General features: G+C 44.2%; 1 protein-coding gene across 3 annotated transcripts in view; it reads left to right on the top strand.

Moving 5' to 3' along the window:
* The window catches only part of Dock5 (dedicator of cytokinesis 5), a 181645-nt gene that overhangs the window by 130233 nt on the left and 32458 nt on the right, over window positions 1-18954 (top strand). For all 3 annotated transcript variants that reach the window (NM_177780.3, XM_011245170.2, XM_017316175.1), the window contains 9 exons: window positions 221-357; window positions 2902-2997; window positions 7272-7370; window positions 9310-9404; window positions 11041-11119; window positions 13020-13120; window positions 16457-16515; window positions 16913-17067; window positions 18455-18540. In NM_177780.3, coding sequence (NP_808448.2) covers window positions 221-357; window positions 2902-2997; window positions 7272-7370; window positions 9310-9404; window positions 11041-11119; window positions 13020-13120; window positions 16457-16515; window positions 16913-17067; window positions 18455-18540 — 907 coding nt within the window. The remainder of the gene's footprint in view (window positions 1-220; window positions 358-2901; window positions 2998-7271; window positions 7371-9309; window positions 9405-11040; window positions 11120-13019; window positions 13121-16456; window positions 16516-16912; window positions 17068-18454; window positions 18541-18954) is intronic.

The raw sequence follows: 18954 nt of genomic DNA, 5'->3' as shown, positions 1-18954 counted from the left end.
TCTGTCAGTCCCCAGCTTTGAAAAGGAAAGACTGTAGTCTGTGCTCACATCTCATCCGCCTGTAAGTTCATAGGCTAGGAGTTTCTTACTTGAAGTTGAAACCCCATGCCTAAATCCATGTGCTCTTTAGCTGGGCTGGCTGCAGAGTGTTTAGAGCAAGTGGAATTTTAGAGGGAGCTAGCAGGTAGCCATGTGTGAGCCATTTTCTGTTCTTCTTCAGAGTGCAGGGAAGTGCTGCTGCCGCTACTGACAGACCAGCTCAGTGGCCAGCTGGACGACCACTCAACCAAACCGGACCACGAGGCAAGCTCACAGCTTCTAAGCAACATCCTAGAGGTGCTAGACAGGACGGATGTGGTGAGTCCAGTCACCTCCTATGGCCTGAGCCTCTGCTATTCCCTTTGCCCCCAGCAGGAAACTGTGGTCTTCCTCATCTCAGGCAGTGTTGGAGCACTGAGGTAATAGAGCAAGCTGTGTCCTTTTTAGAATAGACTAAACGTGGTGTACCTCACGTTAGGTTGAGAAAGATAAGCAAATGGCTTAGTGTGAGGGCCCGAATGGACGGCTTTTCCTAACTGGCTTACCATGGAGGTCATTGGCCGTGCTCTTATGGACTTTACATTGCTCAGGTGCGATGGTGCACACTTTAATCTCATCATTCAAGAGGCAAAGGTAGGCAGCCCTCTGGGGTCGAGGTCAGATTGATCTTACCGAGTACATTCCAGGCCAGACATGGCTACTTGGTAAGGTCCTATCTCAAAAAGCAACCAAAGAGATCTGTAAGTTCATAGGCTAGAAAGACAGCTCAGCAGGGTAAAGAGCTTGCTATACAAGCGTGACGACCTGCATTTAGATTCCCTAGCATTCATGTAAAATCTGGGTATGGCAGCACATACAGATATGTAATCCTAGCACTGTTATGTAGAGACAGGCAAACCCTCAAGGGCTCACTAGTCAGCCAGTCTAGCCAAAATAGTGATCTGTAGTTCCAGTGGGAGATCCTAACTCAGCAAATAAAATAGCAAGAAAGAAGAAGGTACTGGCTTCCACATGCGTGTGTAGGTAAACGCATAGATACAGTCACATGAGTACACACCCAAACCTTAAAGAAGGAAAAAAAACAGTTTCTGCTAAGACCCACTAAGATGATATTCCTGAAGAAACCTCTTGCGCTTCTGCATTCTGGCCTTATTTTCTCTCTGATATTGTTGCCATCTCTGGAGCCCATTAGAATTTTTTTTTTTAATTTGGTATTCTCTGGGATCTAGCCTCTGACCTCACCTCTTGAGAACGGGTGCTGAACCTGCCTGGATCTCCTGTGTCCTGTGTTCAGGCTCCACTGGAGATGCTGCCAAACTGCGCAGAGGATGTTTCTCTTGAACACTGGTGGCACGGAAGAAAAAGAACCGCACCCCCAAACAAATGATGGTTGCCAGGGGCAGGGCTCCCCACGCGGCAGGCAGGGGACCACTAGTGCTCACACGGCAGGGAACCACTTCTACTCTTTGGCCTGTGCTTCTCAGCAGTATCTTTAGCGTCTACTCTGCCAAAGGACACAGGAAATGCTCTCTCTGAGTCTCCCAGCCAAGTCTTACTTTACTTGACTGGCTCAACCACCGCCCAGCAGCCCACCGTATCCTCAGCTCGACACTCCCTTGGGTGCTTCTGCATCTCCTCTGCGCCATCCTCGGTCCCAGGAGTGTGAAGATACTGTTGTCTTCTCCAATTAAGCCCTAAACTTGTCTTCCTATATCCTTGAGTCCCGGGAGCTCAAGTACTGTTTGTCCAGCCCATTTGATGTTTATTCATGACAGATAACCCACCCCCTTGTTATCCTTACACATCCCTATAGAAACCACATGAGGAAGCTGAAGACTCCAGTAGTGCCGTGATTTGGAATTCGCTTTCTAACCAAGAACTTCGTAGTTAATAAACAATGTGACCAGTCGTGTCATATACATAGCTTTTTTTTTTCTTAAAGTGACTCTTACTGTGGCAAAACATACAAGGCCTGTCAGGTTCAAGCCAGATAAACTCCCAGCATTGAAAGGGGCAAGTGGACTGTGGGCTCCTAACCCTAACCAGGAAGCTATCTGCAGGTGACATCATTGGTAAAGGAAAAATGGATACACTGAAACCCAGGGAATGAAATGTCAACTACAGACAGGGAAGGAATTAGTGTGCACATGTATCCGGCTCTGTGGTTAGTCCAGTTGAGTCCAGTAAGAGCACTGAGACCTTCCTTCTTTCCCAGTTATGAGAACTAAAAGTTGGTGAGCAGGAATAATGGCCCCGAGTCACATGTGACTTTTAGAACGTTAAGTCCTGGAGTGATGATGTCCAGTTTTCTGTACCATGCCACAGGATAGCGGGGCTTAAACAGATGTTTAGTTCCTTGGAAGTTCTAGAAGCTGGAAGTCTGAGGTTAGGGTGTCAGCGTTGTTGAGCTCTGCTAAGGACACTGCAAGGCTCACGGATGGCCATCGGCTCCTTGTGTGTTCTCATGGATTCTACTCCATGTCTACACCTGCAAGAGGCAGAGAGTATAAGCCCAAATGCACAGGTTCCTCCTCAGTGTCTCTTCTAGTAAGGGCACTAATTCCCTCAGATCAGGGCCCCACCCTCATAACCTTAATTACCTTCCAGGTCCTCTGAGAGTATTGGGTGTTAGGTCTTTAACATTTATACTGAAAAGGAATCACACAATCTCTTAACCTTGAGGTTTGATTGGGGGGAGGGTCTGTTTGTTTGTTTGTTTGCTTTCTTGCTTGTTTGTTTGTTAATTTGCCCCTGCACAGAAGCATCGAGAACTTTGTGCTTTTCCTTTTCTTTCCCATGCATGCTCCTGATGGTTCTCCTCATCTGCTCAGCATCGTTAACTGGGCTGTGTTTCTCCTGCAGGGCCCCACTTCAGCTCACGTACAGCTGATCATGGAGAGGCTGCTGAGAAGGATCAACCGGACCGTGATTGGGATGAGCCGACAGTCTCCTCACATTGTGAGTCTCTCCTGGTCGCCCACGCTGCAGGGACACGGTCTCACTCCATTCCACCAGTGGTTCCACACTGAACCCATGTAGGCCCCGATTTCACAGTTATGTGTTATAAACATATCTCAGCTTCTTCATGATCTAAAAGATTAGATCATGAGGTCCTTTTAGTTGGAGAAAAAAGGCAGGTGTCACTAAGGATTAGTGGTCAGTATGTTTTGAAGAAGGCCCGTGACCTGTCTATTATGCCTAAATAGTTGTCAATAAAAGGACAAAATTGAAGCCAGAATAATGATGCAAACCTGAATGGTGTTATGATTAAAGTGAAAGAGTTTCTATTGGTTACACCAAACGCTGAGGTTAGAATTTAATTAGAGGACCATTCTCTACGGTCCAAAAGATGATCTAAGATAGCCATACTTTGATTTTTGAATGGCTGACTTATTAAGAATAAGTAGCAAGGAGCAGAGAGTGAGAAGCAGCAGACTGACAGCAAGATACCCTCGAATCAAGACCTTACAGCATCCAGCCCAGGCGACTGGAGTGGTCCTGGTGGGAGAGCAAGCAGTGGTGACATCAAATAGAAGGCTCGTTTTAGCTGGGGACTTTGAGATATTCAATCTGGACTCTCCAAGAGACTGAGCTTTCTCTCCACGACTGAGTTCCCCATGGCCTAGCTCCTGGCTTCTCCTTCCCCCTGCAGGCATTTCCATATCACATAGTAAACAATAGTAAAAGAACAGCCCCTGCTGAAGGTACATTGTTTTCCAGTTGTTCTCAGGAGCGCAAGGTTTCTTTTTTAAATTAATGTTATTTTGTGTGTGTGTGTGTGTGTGTGTGTGTGTGTGTGTGTGTGTGTGTGTGTGTAAAAGGGCACACATGTGCCATGATGTATGTGTGGAGGTAAAAGAACAACCATCAGGCATTTCTCTCCTTCTCTGTGAGGGTCCCAAGCTTGCAGGAAGCACCTTTACCTGCTGAGCCATCTTGCCTGCCCAAGGACATAAGGTTTTCAGCAACCTTACCTGTTTGTTGGGGAGAAAATCTAGCTTTCCTTAATATACTGCACAGAGTTAGGGGGGCACAGTTAGAAGGGTTTTTGGAAGACACTTGAAACTAACAGGCAGCATCTAGGCAGTATTGTGTAATCTCGATACATCTCCATGTCCAGAATGGTATCTGGCTAGTTTTATATAATCGTTATGTATATATATATATAATCATTTTATGTATATGTATATATTTATATTTATATTAGCTGAAATGACAGGCAGTTAATTGAAACTTGGAAAATTGGCTGGAAGGCTAATAGGACTCAGGCGCTCTTTACAAACTAGGTGGCTTAAAACTAAGTGTGTTCAATGGCCTTTCTGCCATGGTAGCAGCTGTTTAGAGATTTAAAGGAAAATTCTCATGCCCTCCAGTCACACAAACATGAGAATAAAAACCAGTGAGGTTCAGATAAATGAGCAGTCGAGTATAAGTAATAATTTGTCACATTGTAAGAGAATAATTAAAGTCCTGTCAGACTCCTGCAGTTGAGTGTGTATGTTTATCTGTGCATGTCTGTGCATGTGTGTATGTGTTTATATAAATGCATGTCTGTGTATACACGTATGTGTGTGTGTATTCATGTGTATTTGTTTGTGTGTATGTGTGGGTATGTCTATTCCTAAGTAAGGCAGAACTAAGTTTACTTGGCAGATTTACAGAGGTAGAACTTTGACTATGTGATAAGACTCTTACTGAAGAGTTTTGAATTAATATTGTTTGAAAAGCAAATGAATAGTTTGGAGAAAATTATTTATCTTTCATTTGGTTCTATACCTTCAAGATAAATGTCAAATGAAATTAAAAATTCTATATGAAAAATTGAGTGCTAGAGCAGCCAAAAGAAAGCATAAATGGATATGTACCTGATCCCAGCGGAAAAGGATTGTTGAGTTTCCAAATAATAAAAAAGAGGGAGAACAAGATTTTTGTCCTGATAAAAATGTAACCCCTATATTTGAAAATAGGTATGTGATGTCAGAGTCATACAGCATATGTGGAAAGTCACTAGTAGACATAATATACAAAGATAATATAATAGTCAATAATAATAGTCTTTTAGTTATATAAGTAAAGAATGTAAAGAATATGAAGAAATGGGATAGGTCGTAGCTCAGTTGAGAGATTGCCGGCCTGGTGTGCACATGGTTCTGGGTTTGATCCCAAGCATTGAATGAACGAAGCATGCCTATCCCCGCCTGTAAACGTAACCCAGCACTGGGGAGGCAGGGACAGGAGGGTCTGAGATACAAGATCATCCTCTATTATGTGAGGAATTGGTGGTGAGCCTGGGCTAACAGCAACCTTTTCTCAAATATAAATAAATAAATAAATAAATAAATAAATAAATAAATAAATAAATAAATAAGAATAAAAAGCCAAATGAAAATAAAATGGCCAAAACTATATGGAAGCCAAGTTTAACTTAGAGCAAAAGTAATGCAAATTAAACAAAAGTGAGATTAAATTCAAAATCCAGAGTAAGCAAGAGACCAGAGACCCAAATAGTTTTTGACTATTGCATAAATGCAGAATATATGATAATTTGTAAAACGTGTCCAGATATCGTTACAGTTTACGTTGCCTTATGGGTAGGAAAATAAGCATTTTTTATTAAAGAGTCTAAGACACACATTCCCTCCTTAAGCATGGCCAACATCTATGTGCCAAATTCACTTACATTTGTGTGGCTTTTGTGTTTACATGAATACAAAGGGTGGTACATTTACCCTCTGACTAGAAAATGAGGTCTGTGACTAATTTGTGTAGCTGAGGGAAGAGCACCCTTAGACCTCACAAGCACACATTACAATCATTGTGAATTTCTGCCAGGCAGTGGTAGTGCACACCTTTAATCCCAGCACTTTGGATGCAGAGGCAGGCGGGTTTCTGAGTTGGAGGCCAGCCTGATCTACAGAGTAAGTTCCAGGACAGCCAGGGCTACACAGAGAAACCCTGTCTTGAAAAACCAAACAATAAAAAAAAAAAATCATCGTGAATTTCTCTGATCCTTTCTCAGAGTCTGGTGTAGAGTTCCACATGGTTTGAAGACCAAATGTAGCTGTCCAAAGGGTTCTAGAGTCAGGGAAATGGCCTGCAAGGGTTCCTGTCCTCCTCAGCATGGCTGCAGGTTGAATATCCCTTATCAGAAATAATTGGGACCAACGGATTTCAAAAATTGTAGTTTTTAGAATTTTGGACTATTTGCGTAGATTTTACTGATTGAACATTTACAATCCCTAAACCCCCAAATCCAGAAACCTAAAACTACCCTGAGCATTTCAGATGTTCCCTGGGAGATGTTTCCTGCACCTTCTCTTCTCTTCTCTTCTCTTCTCTTCTCTTCTCTTCTCTTCTCTTCTCTTCTCTTCTCTTCTCTTTTCTTCTTTCTTTTCTTTTTTCTTTTCTTTTCTCTCTCTCTCTCTCTCTCTCTCTCTCTCTCTCTTTCTTTCTTCCTTTCTTTCTTTCTTTTTTCGAGACAGGGTTTCTCTGTGTAGTCCTGGCTGTCCTGAAACTCACTTTGTAGACCAGACTGGCCTCGAACTCGGAAATCTGCCTGCCTCTGCCTCCCAAGTCCTGGGATTAAAGGCGTGCACCACCACCGCCCGGCTCTCTTTTATTTTTGCTCTTCCCCCACCTTCCAACCTTCAGATTTGATTCATTTGTCTTTTCAGTTTTTACCCAACCAGGAACTCAGAACCCACAAACTAGTTTACCTTAACTGGTAACCTAGTTGAGATCTTTAATGCACCTAGCCTACTGTTTCTCATCATATGGGTCACAGCCCCTCTGGGATTTAAATGCCCTTCCACGGGGGTTACCTAAGACCATCTACAGATCAGATATTTCCATTATGATTCGTAACAGTGGCAAAAGTATAGTTATGAAGTAGCAATGAAAATAATTTTATGGTTGTGGGTCACCACGACATGAAGAATTGTATTAAGGGCTCGAAGCATTAGGAAGGTTGAAAACCACTGTTCTAGACCTACACGGTTCCAAACATTGTAGCTATTGATGGGGTACCTTAGACTCCAGGTCTCCTAAGTCACACTAGGAGGTGCTGGAAGCAGAACTGCAAAGCATATGCCATCGGACCTTCGGAAGCAGTGTTTCTAGTTCCAAGTGTCCTTATAGATAGAGCTCGATGGGTAGAAAGCCCCAACTCCATGATGCCCAAAGTCTCCTAGCAGTTTCTCTAAGGAACCTTCACTCTGCTTCTCTCCTTGCAGGGCAGCTTTGTGGCTTGCATGATTGCCGTCTTACGACAAATGGAGGACAGCCACTACAGCCACTACATCAGCACCTTCAAAACCAGGCAGGACATCATTGTAAGTTGTGTGCTTTGGGTCTTTGACAACACTGAAGAGTGTGTGTGTGTATGCTTAGATGTATGTGTGTGCGCATTTGTGTTGATGTGTGTGAGTGTGCATGTGTGCATATGTATATGCACATAAGTGTGTGTGTGTGTGTGTGTGTGTGTGTGTGTGTGTGTGTGTGTGTGTGTGTGTTTTGAGACAATTCTTGTCATCCTCAAAGTCATGATCCTCCTGCTTCATTGCCTGAGCACAGCTAGATCCATCTGAAGATTTCTTACATTTAATGACAGGTAACTGGAGCAAGGGTTCAAAGCTCCCTTACAGCCACCACAGTGGGGATGGCTGTGCACAGAGGGCTTCATTAGCACAGTAGATGCTTCCTCCAACCTGATAGAGTCTAAGTAAGAATTCAACACCTGCACCAAACAGCACTGCCCAGTGTTTTTTTTTCCCCACAGGACTGTACACACAGAGTCAGAGAAGCAAACAATTAGATCTTCTTTTCAGCAATCCTGGTGGAAAAATGTCTAAATTTAACTAAGTGGCAAAAAATGGTTTCAGAATCGTTTGTTTGTTTGTTTGTTTGTTTGTTTGTTTGTTTTTCAGCCTGGCCGTTCTATGTCTGACTTGCTCCTCCTTTGGACAAGACCAGCCATTTTTACTGCCTCGTGCTCTGTGCACTTGTGGTATTCCTTACTGCAGTTCTTGCAAGACACTGTGATGTAGCCTTTCCTGCAAAATTATAGCTGCCCTGCTTGTGTGTCAGTTTTCTTCTGTTCCGACTAGTCAGGAGGATTTGAACTAAGATCTGTTAAAAAAACTGATGACTTGAGAATATTGGCTGGTCTGACAGTGGACCCAGCTTTGATGCCCAGCATCTATGTGGCAGCCCACAGCCATCTGTAACTCTAGTTCTAGGGGATCAGACACCAGCTTTTGGCCTCCATTGGTACCAGCTGTTCAGGCTGTATATTGATATACATGCAGGCAAAACACCCATACACATGAAATAAAAAGGTTTTAGTTAAAATGATTGTTACCCAGTTTTGAAGTTAAAGAGATGTATTCAAACAGCACAAAGCAGTGGACCAAGGAGAGGACGGTTGTAAACATACGGTCCATGGCCCCCATCTTGCTTCCTATTTCCTGTGGTCATTTAGTCTTTCTCAGCCTTGTGAAACCATTTGTAAAAATAAGAATAATATTGTGTCCCTTTTTTAAATTATAGAAACATTCCATGAAACAACAACAACAACAAAAAATCCATTATAGGCCAGGGGTACTATTGATCACTAGTGTCTTAGTCAGGGTTTCTATTCCTGCACAAACATCGTGACCAAGAAGCAAGTTGAGGAGGAAAGGGTTTATTCAGCTTACCAAGTCCACATTGCTGTTCATCACTAAAGGAAGTCAAGACTGGAACTCAAGCGGACGAAGAAGAGAGAGCTGATGCAGAGGCCACGGAGGGATGTTACTTACTGGCTTGCTTCCCCTGGCTTGCTCAGCTTGCTTTCTTGTAGAACCCAGGACTACCAGCCCAGGGATGGCACCACCCACATGGGGCCCTCCAGCCTTGATCACTAATTGAGAAAATGCCTTACAACTGGCTCTCATGGAGGCATTTCCTCAAGGGAGGCTCCTTTCTCTGTGATAACTCCAGGTTGTGTCAAGTTGACACACAAAACCAGCCAGGACAACTAGTAATCCCAACACTTGGGAGATGGAGTCAAGAGGCCAAGCTTAGATTACATCATGTCTCAAGATACCAAAACAAAATCAAATTATGCAACAGTTATATAGAAGAATGCGCTGTCCATAATAACTTTAGGGAAAGGCCACAACCATGGGACCTTCCATGTGTTACCCCAACATAGGGTAGCTCTTGTCCACTTGCTGAGAGAAAGTCTGTGAATGGGCCTTGTTTTCTAAACCATTCTTCTGTTCTCCACAGGACTTTCTCATGGAAACCTTCATTATGTTTAAGGATCTGATTGGAAAGAATGTGTATGCCAAAGATTGGATGGTCATGAACATGACCCAGAACAGGTGAGAGAGCCCATGACCATTCTGGGGGCATTTGACCTTGAAATGCCCTGCTCTGCTGGGCATACATGAAGCACTGTAAAATCTTTATCCCTCATACCTGGCACTCATAAACTGGGTCTTCCCCCTTCACTAGACTGCTGCCTTCTTCCCATCTGTTGCCTTTGCTTGCCTGGGTTAGTGTGCTCACCATCCTTGTGTTCCTCCACATCACATCCTTCTGGCCGTCAGCTCTGCGTGCCCTTTCAGTGGCTCCGTGTGAATTCCTCAGCTTCCTATTCGAGGTCCTGCCTGCCTTTCCAGCCACTGCCTCCTTCCGCATATAACCCCTGCACCAATCAGGCTTCAGGTTCCTTACCGAGTCCTGTCTCACACCACTGCCTTTGCCTGCCAGGCCTTCTTCATCCTCTTTCGAAGTCAACCACTCTTCCATTCACAGGGCCCTTCTGAAACGTCACCTCTGATGGAAACCTCTGCCCTGAGTTGTCACTGCTCTAGAGAGAGACAGTGGACCTGGGACAATGGAGCCTGTTAATGAGGCAGACTAAAGTCTCATGTAATAGCCAGCTTTATTCAGAGCTCCTGACAGCTTATACCCTGAGGGTTAAGAAAGGTCACATGGGTAAAGTTCTCCCGAATTCAAGCTGCTTTTGGTCACAAGACAAGCAGCATGTGGCAAAAACATGTTTTTCCATAGAGGCATATAAAGGAGAGGTTAAACGTTTTATTGCCATTAAACAGCAGCAGCAATAATGAGTAATCTGAAGAGACCACACTATTGGTAGGCGTGGGAGGAGCACGAATACACATTCCAAGAACAATCCTGTTTTTAAGAAACTGAGGTCATAAGACTTCTGTCTTATTTTCTTAGAGTGCTCTCACAGTCAACCTCCTCACAGGGCTGCCCTCCTGGACGGAATTCTGAAACCCGTCCTCTCAGAAATGGCTGTTGATCTTTTCTTCCTTCTGATTTCCTGCATCTCTTTGAAAATCTATCACATAATTCTTCTTCATGGTCTCCATTGGAACACAACTAGATATCTAAGTGAAGGGTACCTACTACTGTACTGTAATCTTCTAAAGACCAGGACGTAGGTTTTGAGCATGGCACCTGTGTCAGTATTATAGAATTGCTACCTAGCAACAAATGCTTGCAAATTGACACAAAGTGAACTGAATATATATATGTGTGTGTGTATATATATAATATTGCATTGCCATATGGCCTTGGAATGTTGCCAGTGAGCCACATAAGTCAAATCATTATAAGCATTGTCAGCTTCCCATGGTCCTGACAGTCAGGATATCCCTTCCCAATTAGATAACAACTTCAAAAGAGATTTCTTAAGAATGCCGATCTGTAAGGGTAGGTGTCATATTCAAGTGTACACTGCCTGCCCAGGGTCAGAGAGCCTGGTCCTGCAGTCTCTGCTTAGTTTTTAGCCTCCAAGCTCTTCCAGACCTTGAGAGAAAGTGTATCTCTATGTCCCCTTTTGTGCTCTGTGGCCTCTAAGGACAGCGTTAGTTTATATTGACTTTCCCAACCAAGCTAGGACCACTTGGCTTCATGTCCAGAGTACGTAGGGAAATATCTCTAGAGGCTGGGGATTGCCTTCCTCATCTGCCATTTCCTCCCCAGAGTTTTCCTCCGTGCCATCAATCAGTTTGCTGAGGTTCTCACCAAGAGCTTCATGGACCAGGCAAGCTTTGAACTTCAGGTAAGCATCCACCCATGTGAAGGCCTTCTGTTATAGCAAGTCGCTGCATCAGCTGAGAAAGGGCCATTTCAGATCCTATCATTGTCAAACACGGAAGGGTTTCAGAGGCTGGAGAGAAGGCTCAATGGTGAAGAGCAGTGGCTGCTCTTCCAGAGGTCCTGAGTTCAGTTCTCAGCAACCACATGATAGCTCACAACCATCTGTAATGGGGTCTGATGCCCTCTTCTGGTGTGTCTGAAGACAGCTACAATGTACTCACATAAAATAAATAAATAAAATCTTTAAAAAAAAGAAGATGGAGGAGGAGGAGGACTTCAGGGGCCTGCCGATTTCCTAAAGCACACATTTCTAAATGGAGTTCTCCAAACACAATAAAATGGTTTGGTTTTCATTGCACAAAGGCAACACATGTAAAGGAAACCATGAGCAATACTGTCATAGCAAGAACAGCAAAATGCAAATACAAATACAGTGGTCTCTGGGATCCTCCCATATTCGGTCCAGGGACACCAGAGAAAGCCTGAATCTTCAGTGCTAAGCCCTCTCGTTCCTGTGTTCCTAGGCACACAGACCCATGGTGATGTTCAGTGTGTGCACTTGGCCACAACACTCATAATAAACATTAAGATAGAATAGTCACAGCAGAATAATGGAAATTAGTATGAACTAGAGTCAAGTGACGTGCTCATGATTTCAGACCACAGTGGACCACAGGTCCTGAAGTTTCAGGAAGCAAAACTAGGGCCAAGGAGGCTCCTCTCATCCTCAACTTGATGCTATCCACACAGACACGAATGCACACACACGCGGTTTCATACTCACACCATGACTATCTTGTAAATACGTTTAAGAGAGGTAATGGCTGGGCGTGGTGGCACGTACACCTTTTAACTCAGCTCTGAGGAAGCAGAGGTAGGTGGGTCTTCATGACCGTCAGACCAGCATGATCTAACATAGTGAGTTCTAGGTCAGCCAGCGCTATAATGAGACCCTGTCTGCAAAAATAAAACAAACCCAGGTATCTGGTACCTTCATCTTCATTTATTCCTTCATGTGACAAATGGAGGGACCTTTATGTGTGCAGCCAGCAGGGCCTGGTGACGGTCCACTAGGTCCCAGCTCTATGGGGGCTTGAAGTTCAAGAAACATTTTCTTGTTGTGTGCTTTTTGTTCTTATCTCAAACGTTTCCATTAGAGAGTTATATAACTAGAGGAGGATATTTAAGCATATACATATACATGAATTGATAATTATATGTATATGCATGTATATAATACATCATGTACAAACCAAAATAGAAAAGAGCGCTGTAACTCTTTGATGGTCCATTGAACCACTTTCTTTACTTTTTCCACACCTCCGACTTCTTTTCCAATGATGGTAAACATTTTCATAACACTTTTAATGGCTGGATATGATTCATTATGCTCCTGACCTCTGATGTAGTGAGTAAATTCTTGTTAAGAACATTTGGATCCTTTCTATTTGTTGTTACATTAAATAGCTGTGAGGGCCTTCTTTGGTTGAAATGTTTTTAATTAGCCACAGAGGGGAAAAAAATCAAGAAAGTATTTACTAATACAAAAGTTTGGAAGAAGTGGAGGGCTCTTGATACACAGTGCCAGGCCACCTGCTATAAATAGGTACATTTCTTGGCAGTACTTCTCCTGTGTCCCCAGGGTAAAGAAAAATGTAAAGTTTGGGTTGTTTTCCTAAAGGTTAATATTAAGTCTCAAAACTTCCAGCAGTGAATAATTGAAACCCCAGACGGGACAAGAAGTCCTGTTGGTTTTATTTGAGTTTTTTATAGCGCAATGCTTCCGCACGCGGGTGTTTTATCTGGATCCTCACTGGTGTTACTTTCTATTTTGCCTTGCCCATTCCATGCCTCCTTCGAAGCTCTGGAACAATTACTTCCATTTGGCTGTAGCTTTTCTCACCCACGAGTCCCTCCAGCTTGAAACCTTCTCAGAAGCCAAGCGCAACAAAATTGTGAAAAAGTAAGTATCCTTTAAAGATTCCATGACCATTAGGAAGGTAAGCTGTCTGTTTATGGTCAGCAATATAATGTCATAGAAATTACAGGGACTTAGAGAGGTAGATCAGTGGTTAAGAACACTGACTGCTCTTCCAGGGGTCCTTAGTTCAATTCCCAGCAACCACATGGTGGCTCACAACCACCTGTAATGGGATCCGATGCCCTCTTCTGGACACTCTCATATATAAAGTTAAAACAAAACAAAACAAAGCCCTGCCTTTAGAAATTACAGGACCTTTGTTCATGTTGAAGGTAGTGTGGGTTTTATGTGTAATCTGTCAATAGACCTAAAGTTCCTCCCATTTCGTATTATTTTTCTTAAGATACCTCCACTCCCTCCTTAGCCACACTGTGCTCTTCGTGGGGTCTGGGCCCTGGCCTGGGATCTCCTGCCACCTGCTGTCAGTCCACTGAAATTGCAGGCATAGTGCCTTAACTTTTTGCAAAGAAATGAGAAAACTCCAATATAACCTAAAACTATATTTTTCTTTTTCTTTTTATTAGATATTTTCTTTATTTACATTTCAAATGTTATCCCTTTTCCTGGTTTCCCCTCTGAAAACTCCCTATCCCCTCCCTCTTCCTCCTGCTCCCACCCACTCCCACTTCCTGGCCCTGGCATTCTACTACACTGGGACATCGAGCCTTCACAGGACCAAGGGCCTCTCCTCCCATTGATGACCGACTAGGCCATCCTCTGTTACATATGCAGCTGGAGCCATGGGTCCCTCCATGTGTTTTCTTTGGTTGGTGTTTCATCCCTGGGAGCTTTGGCGGTACTGGTTGGTTCATATTGTTGTTCCTCCTATGGGTCTACATCCTCAAGATTCATGGCCTAGATCAAAATGGAATTCTATACGGGAATGACAAGTTTGGTTCCAGGTTTCAGTGCATCCTCTCAGGTCTGGTTCAGAGTTCATTGAGAGCCTGGGAGCTCCGAGGCTGTCACTGGAAAGCGGTTGGAATTTATTGAAGACTTTGAAATTTTAGTTGTTTCTACTCTCTTGAAACAGGCAAATTAGTTAACATTCCTCAGCCTATGGTTCCACCCTAAAAACAAACAAACAGATAAACAAAAACCAAGACTAAGAGTGGCTAAGAGTTACGATTAAGATTTAGAGGCTGTTTTAGAAGATACAATGCATGGCCTGCTTTGTAAATTTCCCTAGTGGGTAAGTAACTAGAGGTGCTTATTTTAAAGGAGGATCCTTTGATCTCATCCTTTAAAACATCGTAAGTAGCCATAGAACCTCTTTGAAGGAGGTACTTGATTTAGGTTAAGCAGCTACAAGGGAGGCTAACTGGTTACAAGTCACAGAGGGAGAGCTGGGTCGAGAAGGGAGAAAGACTAGAGAAAGAGATAAAGACAGAGAGAGCCAAGGGATGGCGGGGAGCTGGGCATGGTGGGACAAGCCTACAACCCCAGCATACATGAGAGGATCAGGGATTGAAGCCAAGCCTTGGAGACAGCAAGTTCTATGCCGTTACAGAGGCGCAAACGAGAATGCATGAGGTTTTCCTTACGCATTTTCAGTAGAAATCAACCTACCATAGGCTAATAAATAGACTCATTGTTGACATAGGTATCAAATTTCTATCTCATATGCTTACCTGATACTAACAATGAAATTAAGCTAAGCATTATACAAATGGCATAGTAAGGAAATTTTAAAATATGATTTAAAAGTACAGCTTCTGATGATATTCCCAATGAAAATTTTGAAGAAAAAATAACCTATTTAGGAGATCCCTAGCATGAGGGGAACAGTGTAGGGCAGAGATTTTAGGACCAGGTATGGCCTGTGTCCCTGTGTAAGCTGCCTCTTACACGGGACAGGGTTCTTGCTGTATAGCCCAGGCTAGCCTCAAACTCCCCATCCACCTGCCTCAGTCTCTCCAGTACTGGGACTATAAGCATAGCTTGCTACAACCAGAAAACTGTTTAAAAACTGTCTGTGGCTTATATTGTCCCAGCTGAGCATGTGCACGGCCTAGACCTGCCTACATGTATGTGATCCCTAAAGGACACTCTGATGAGGCCTCGCCTTAGCCAAGGCATAAGTACACAGCCCAGCCCATTGATTTCTTGTCAGTCACAGTGCCTCATCTGTCTCAGACCTCATATATCTCACTCAGCTTTCTATCTCTGCTGCGTGGAGACCGGAGCCTCTTTCTCTCTTCTGCACTAGGCGGACAGTTGACGACGTCTTCTCATTTCTCTTTCCACATTTGTCTTTGCTTCCTCCTGTTCCAAAAGCCCCCTGTCCTCCATGTGGCTCAGTTCTCTTTTGAAACTTCTCTGGGTGCTGGCCTTATCTTTTACAGAGCCCCGGCCTTACCTGTGACCTAGAGGGGTGGGGACTATTCTATCATCATTCTCTTCATTTTCTACTTCCCCTCCCACCCCAGCAAACTCTGCATCCATCACTCGGACAGGCCAAAATACATGGCAGGAAGTGGCATCAAACACAATGTGTACAGACATTTTCCTTGCCATTAGTTCCAGTGAATCTGATATAACCTATATTTGCAAAAGATTTCTGTTGTATTAGGCATTTTCTTCTTTCTCAACTTATAGTTGGAGAATTTCATAATACATACGATGTGTTTTGATCACATCTACCCCACTCTCTCCCTACCAATTCCTAAGAACTCTGTAATACACTCCCCTTCCATCTTCATGTGCTTTTTGAAACCCCCTGCGCCCACTTAGTTCTCCTTGTATGTGGATGAGTTTAGAGCCCTCTATGGGAAGATGGTCATCGTCCCATTCGGGGTTAAATCCCTGAAGAAACATGACAAGCTCCTCTCCCAGCAACCATTAGTTGCCACTAGCCCTTCAGCTAGGGGGTGGGACTTGGTGGTGATCCCCCCCTCCCATCTGTGCAGGCACTTGGGCTGGCTCAGTCTTGTATAGCTCTCCTGCACACAGTTACAGTAGTTGTGAGTTCATGTGTCAGTGGCCCTGTCACATATGGAAAACACCTGATTGTGGCAGTTACCCACGGGGGTCTTCTTTGTGCTACTGGGAATCAAACTGAAGACCTTGCACCTGGTAGACAATTATTCTACCATTAGGCAGCATCCCCAGTCTCTTGTATTAGATACTCGGAGCTGTCAAAGAGATTGTCTGAAGTATGAGGGAAGCTGTGCTTAGCGTATGTGCAAATTCCCTAAGGGACTTGAGCAGATCTGGGGGTCTGGGGAGCTTGGTACCAGCCCCTGCCGTGCCGAGGGATGACTGTATGCACACGACTCAGTTCCACTGCAAATCCTGTTCTTATGATCTTCTTCCTAGATATGGGGACATGAGAAAAGAAATTGGCTTCAGGATCCGGGACATGTGGTATAACCTGGGTGAGTCCCTGGCCTTGAACAGACTCCTCCGTGACTGGCTTACTTTTCATTTTTTGTTCTAAAGGAAAGTTTTCTCAGCACAGGTTATATTAAAAACACAAACCCATGATAAATTCTTACTTTAATTCACATAGCCCTGAGATTTGTCCGTATGTGTGTCTAGAAGTAAAGTAGATTTGTGGGTTCCGTACCCTCTCATCTGGGGCATTGGCAAAGAGGGCCTCCACCGTCGCACCAGCCACCCACTATCAGAAGGCAGCATTCTGCCAGCGTTCTGTGATTGACATGGTGTGTCACGTGAATTTTCTCCTCTCTTCTGGGCCCCGTGGAGGAAGATTGATTACGTGGGACTGAGAGCGGTGACGTATTCTAATATCCTCATTTGCTTTCATTTCAGGGCCACACAAAATCAAATTCATCCCATCCATGGTGGGTCCCATTCTGGAAGTCACTCTGACCCCTGAAGTGGAGCTCCGTAAAGCCACGATCCCCATTTTCTTTGATATGATGCAGTGCGAGTTCAATTTGAGTGGAAATGGCAACTTCCACATGGTAAGAAGAGGCCGACTGTGACCTCGCTACCATGTAACAGTTAGCCTTTCACTACCATCTCTCCAAATGGACAGGCAGCAGCTTCAGTGAAAAAAACACATTTTAAAACGGGTTTGTCATATTTCATTGTGTAAAAGAATTAGACATGTGATTGGGTCTTCTGTCCCAGAAGCTAGAGGAAATCTCCACATTCTACGTCCTTCCTTCTTAAGTTAGCACTGTCTCAGGAAGATGAAGGCCAGCCTGAAACATCTGGCTGCAGAACTGATGGTGGCACCTGTGTGGCCAGCTGGGGGAGGGGTGATGCAGGGGCAGCTCCTGGGCATCTCTGCTTACCTTTGAGAGCTTTAGTTTAGCCCGTGCTTTCTCTAGACCTCCCTGTACTTAGCCATATACAGCAGTAGTCAGAGAGGAACAGAGTGGATATACTGAATACGGATCATAAAACATATTTATTACATTGGATTACACAGCACAGGCTGGATAGTCCAACAACAGCTGTCTGAACAGCAGAGAGGCTGAGAACCCATAGCTGCTCAGTCCCCAAGGCTGGGTGCCTCAGCATTCCTGATCTAGAGCTCAAAGCCTGGAGGATTCCTGAAAAGCCTCTGGTCTTCAGTCCAAGTTGGAAGGTCAAAGAAGCTGGGTCCTATATGCAGCAGATGGTGGTACTGGTGGCAACCATAGGAAGTGGTGGCAGCAGTAGGGTAGATGCACTCACCAGAAGGAGCAAGAGCAGGCAAAAGGTACAGCCTTATCCATCCAACTGCCCACACTTGGGGAGAGTATTCCTCCCGTATACCTTCACAGACCTACCCAGAGGCTTTTCTCCTAGCTAATCTCAGATATAGCCAAATTAACAACTAAGTTGACTCAGGCGTCATGTCTCTAACATCTACAGATCTATTAGTGTATTAGTGAAGGTTTTATAACTAGGATAATGAGCAAAAAAAATAATCTCATCACCAAGACTCAAACAAGAAACAAAAATGAGATAGAAGCTCAGGGTAGTGATGTATAGCTATAGCCCCAGTACTTAGGAGTCTGAGGCAGGAGAATTGTCATGAGTTTCTGGTCAGTTTGGACTATGTTGTGTCAAGTACAAAGGGGACGGTGGTTATGAACTCATTTTATATCCATAGTGGTCAATAAAATAGCTTTTCCAGGAGTGTTAACAAATGTAAGTCAGGGACTAATCTGCTTTGGAATGTTTTGACACGTCATGGAACACTGTCTGCATGGGTGAGTTATAGATAATTCTCCACGAACTTTGGAAACAGTCCTCAAATTGAAAGGGATTGAGCGAGAGCTAGAAAGACTGGCCACTGCCTACCGCGTACTCTTCTTAGGATCTGGCATCCTCTTGTGCAATTGTCTTCTCTTGCAGTTTGAGAATGAGTTGATCACAAAGCTGGATCAGGAAGTGGAAGGTGGCCGAGGAGACGAACAATACAAGGTTCTTCTGGAAAAGCTGTGAGTATCTCAGAGCAGCACCTCAGGCCAGAGATGGACAGAAGCAACTGTCCACCCTGCAGCGGGATGGCAGGTTCAGAATCACCCAGTCACTAACTGGTCCTCAGTGGTGTGGATGGTATACTCACGGTGGATAGTGTTTACCCAATGGGAGTCCACGCTGGGGTTCTCTAACCAGCCTGGCCCAGGAGAACACAGCAGAGGGGCGGGAAGAGGAGACACGTGCAGCCATGGCTTCCTGCCCGACATCTTAATTATGAACCTGAGCAAAAGTAGGCCATCTCTAATTGTGGCTTCAGAGTAGCTGTTTAAAGGAAGTCAAGATTGACTTTAGACTTAAAAATACCTCGCAGGCCATCAAAGAGTTCTGAGAACAGAGCAGTTGTCACTTAGCCAGCTTGGGTGCTGCAACCC

Source organism: Mus musculus, chromosome 14, assembly GCF_000001635.26.
Source record: "Mus musculus strain C57BL/6J chromosome 14, GRCm38.p6 C57BL/6J".
In the NCBI taxonomy this organism is placed as follows: Eukaryota; Metazoa; Chordata; class Mammalia; order Rodentia; family Muridae; genus Mus; species Mus musculus.
Note: the sequence above shows the minus strand (reverse complement) of the source record. Positions and strands in the feature narration are given on the sequence as shown.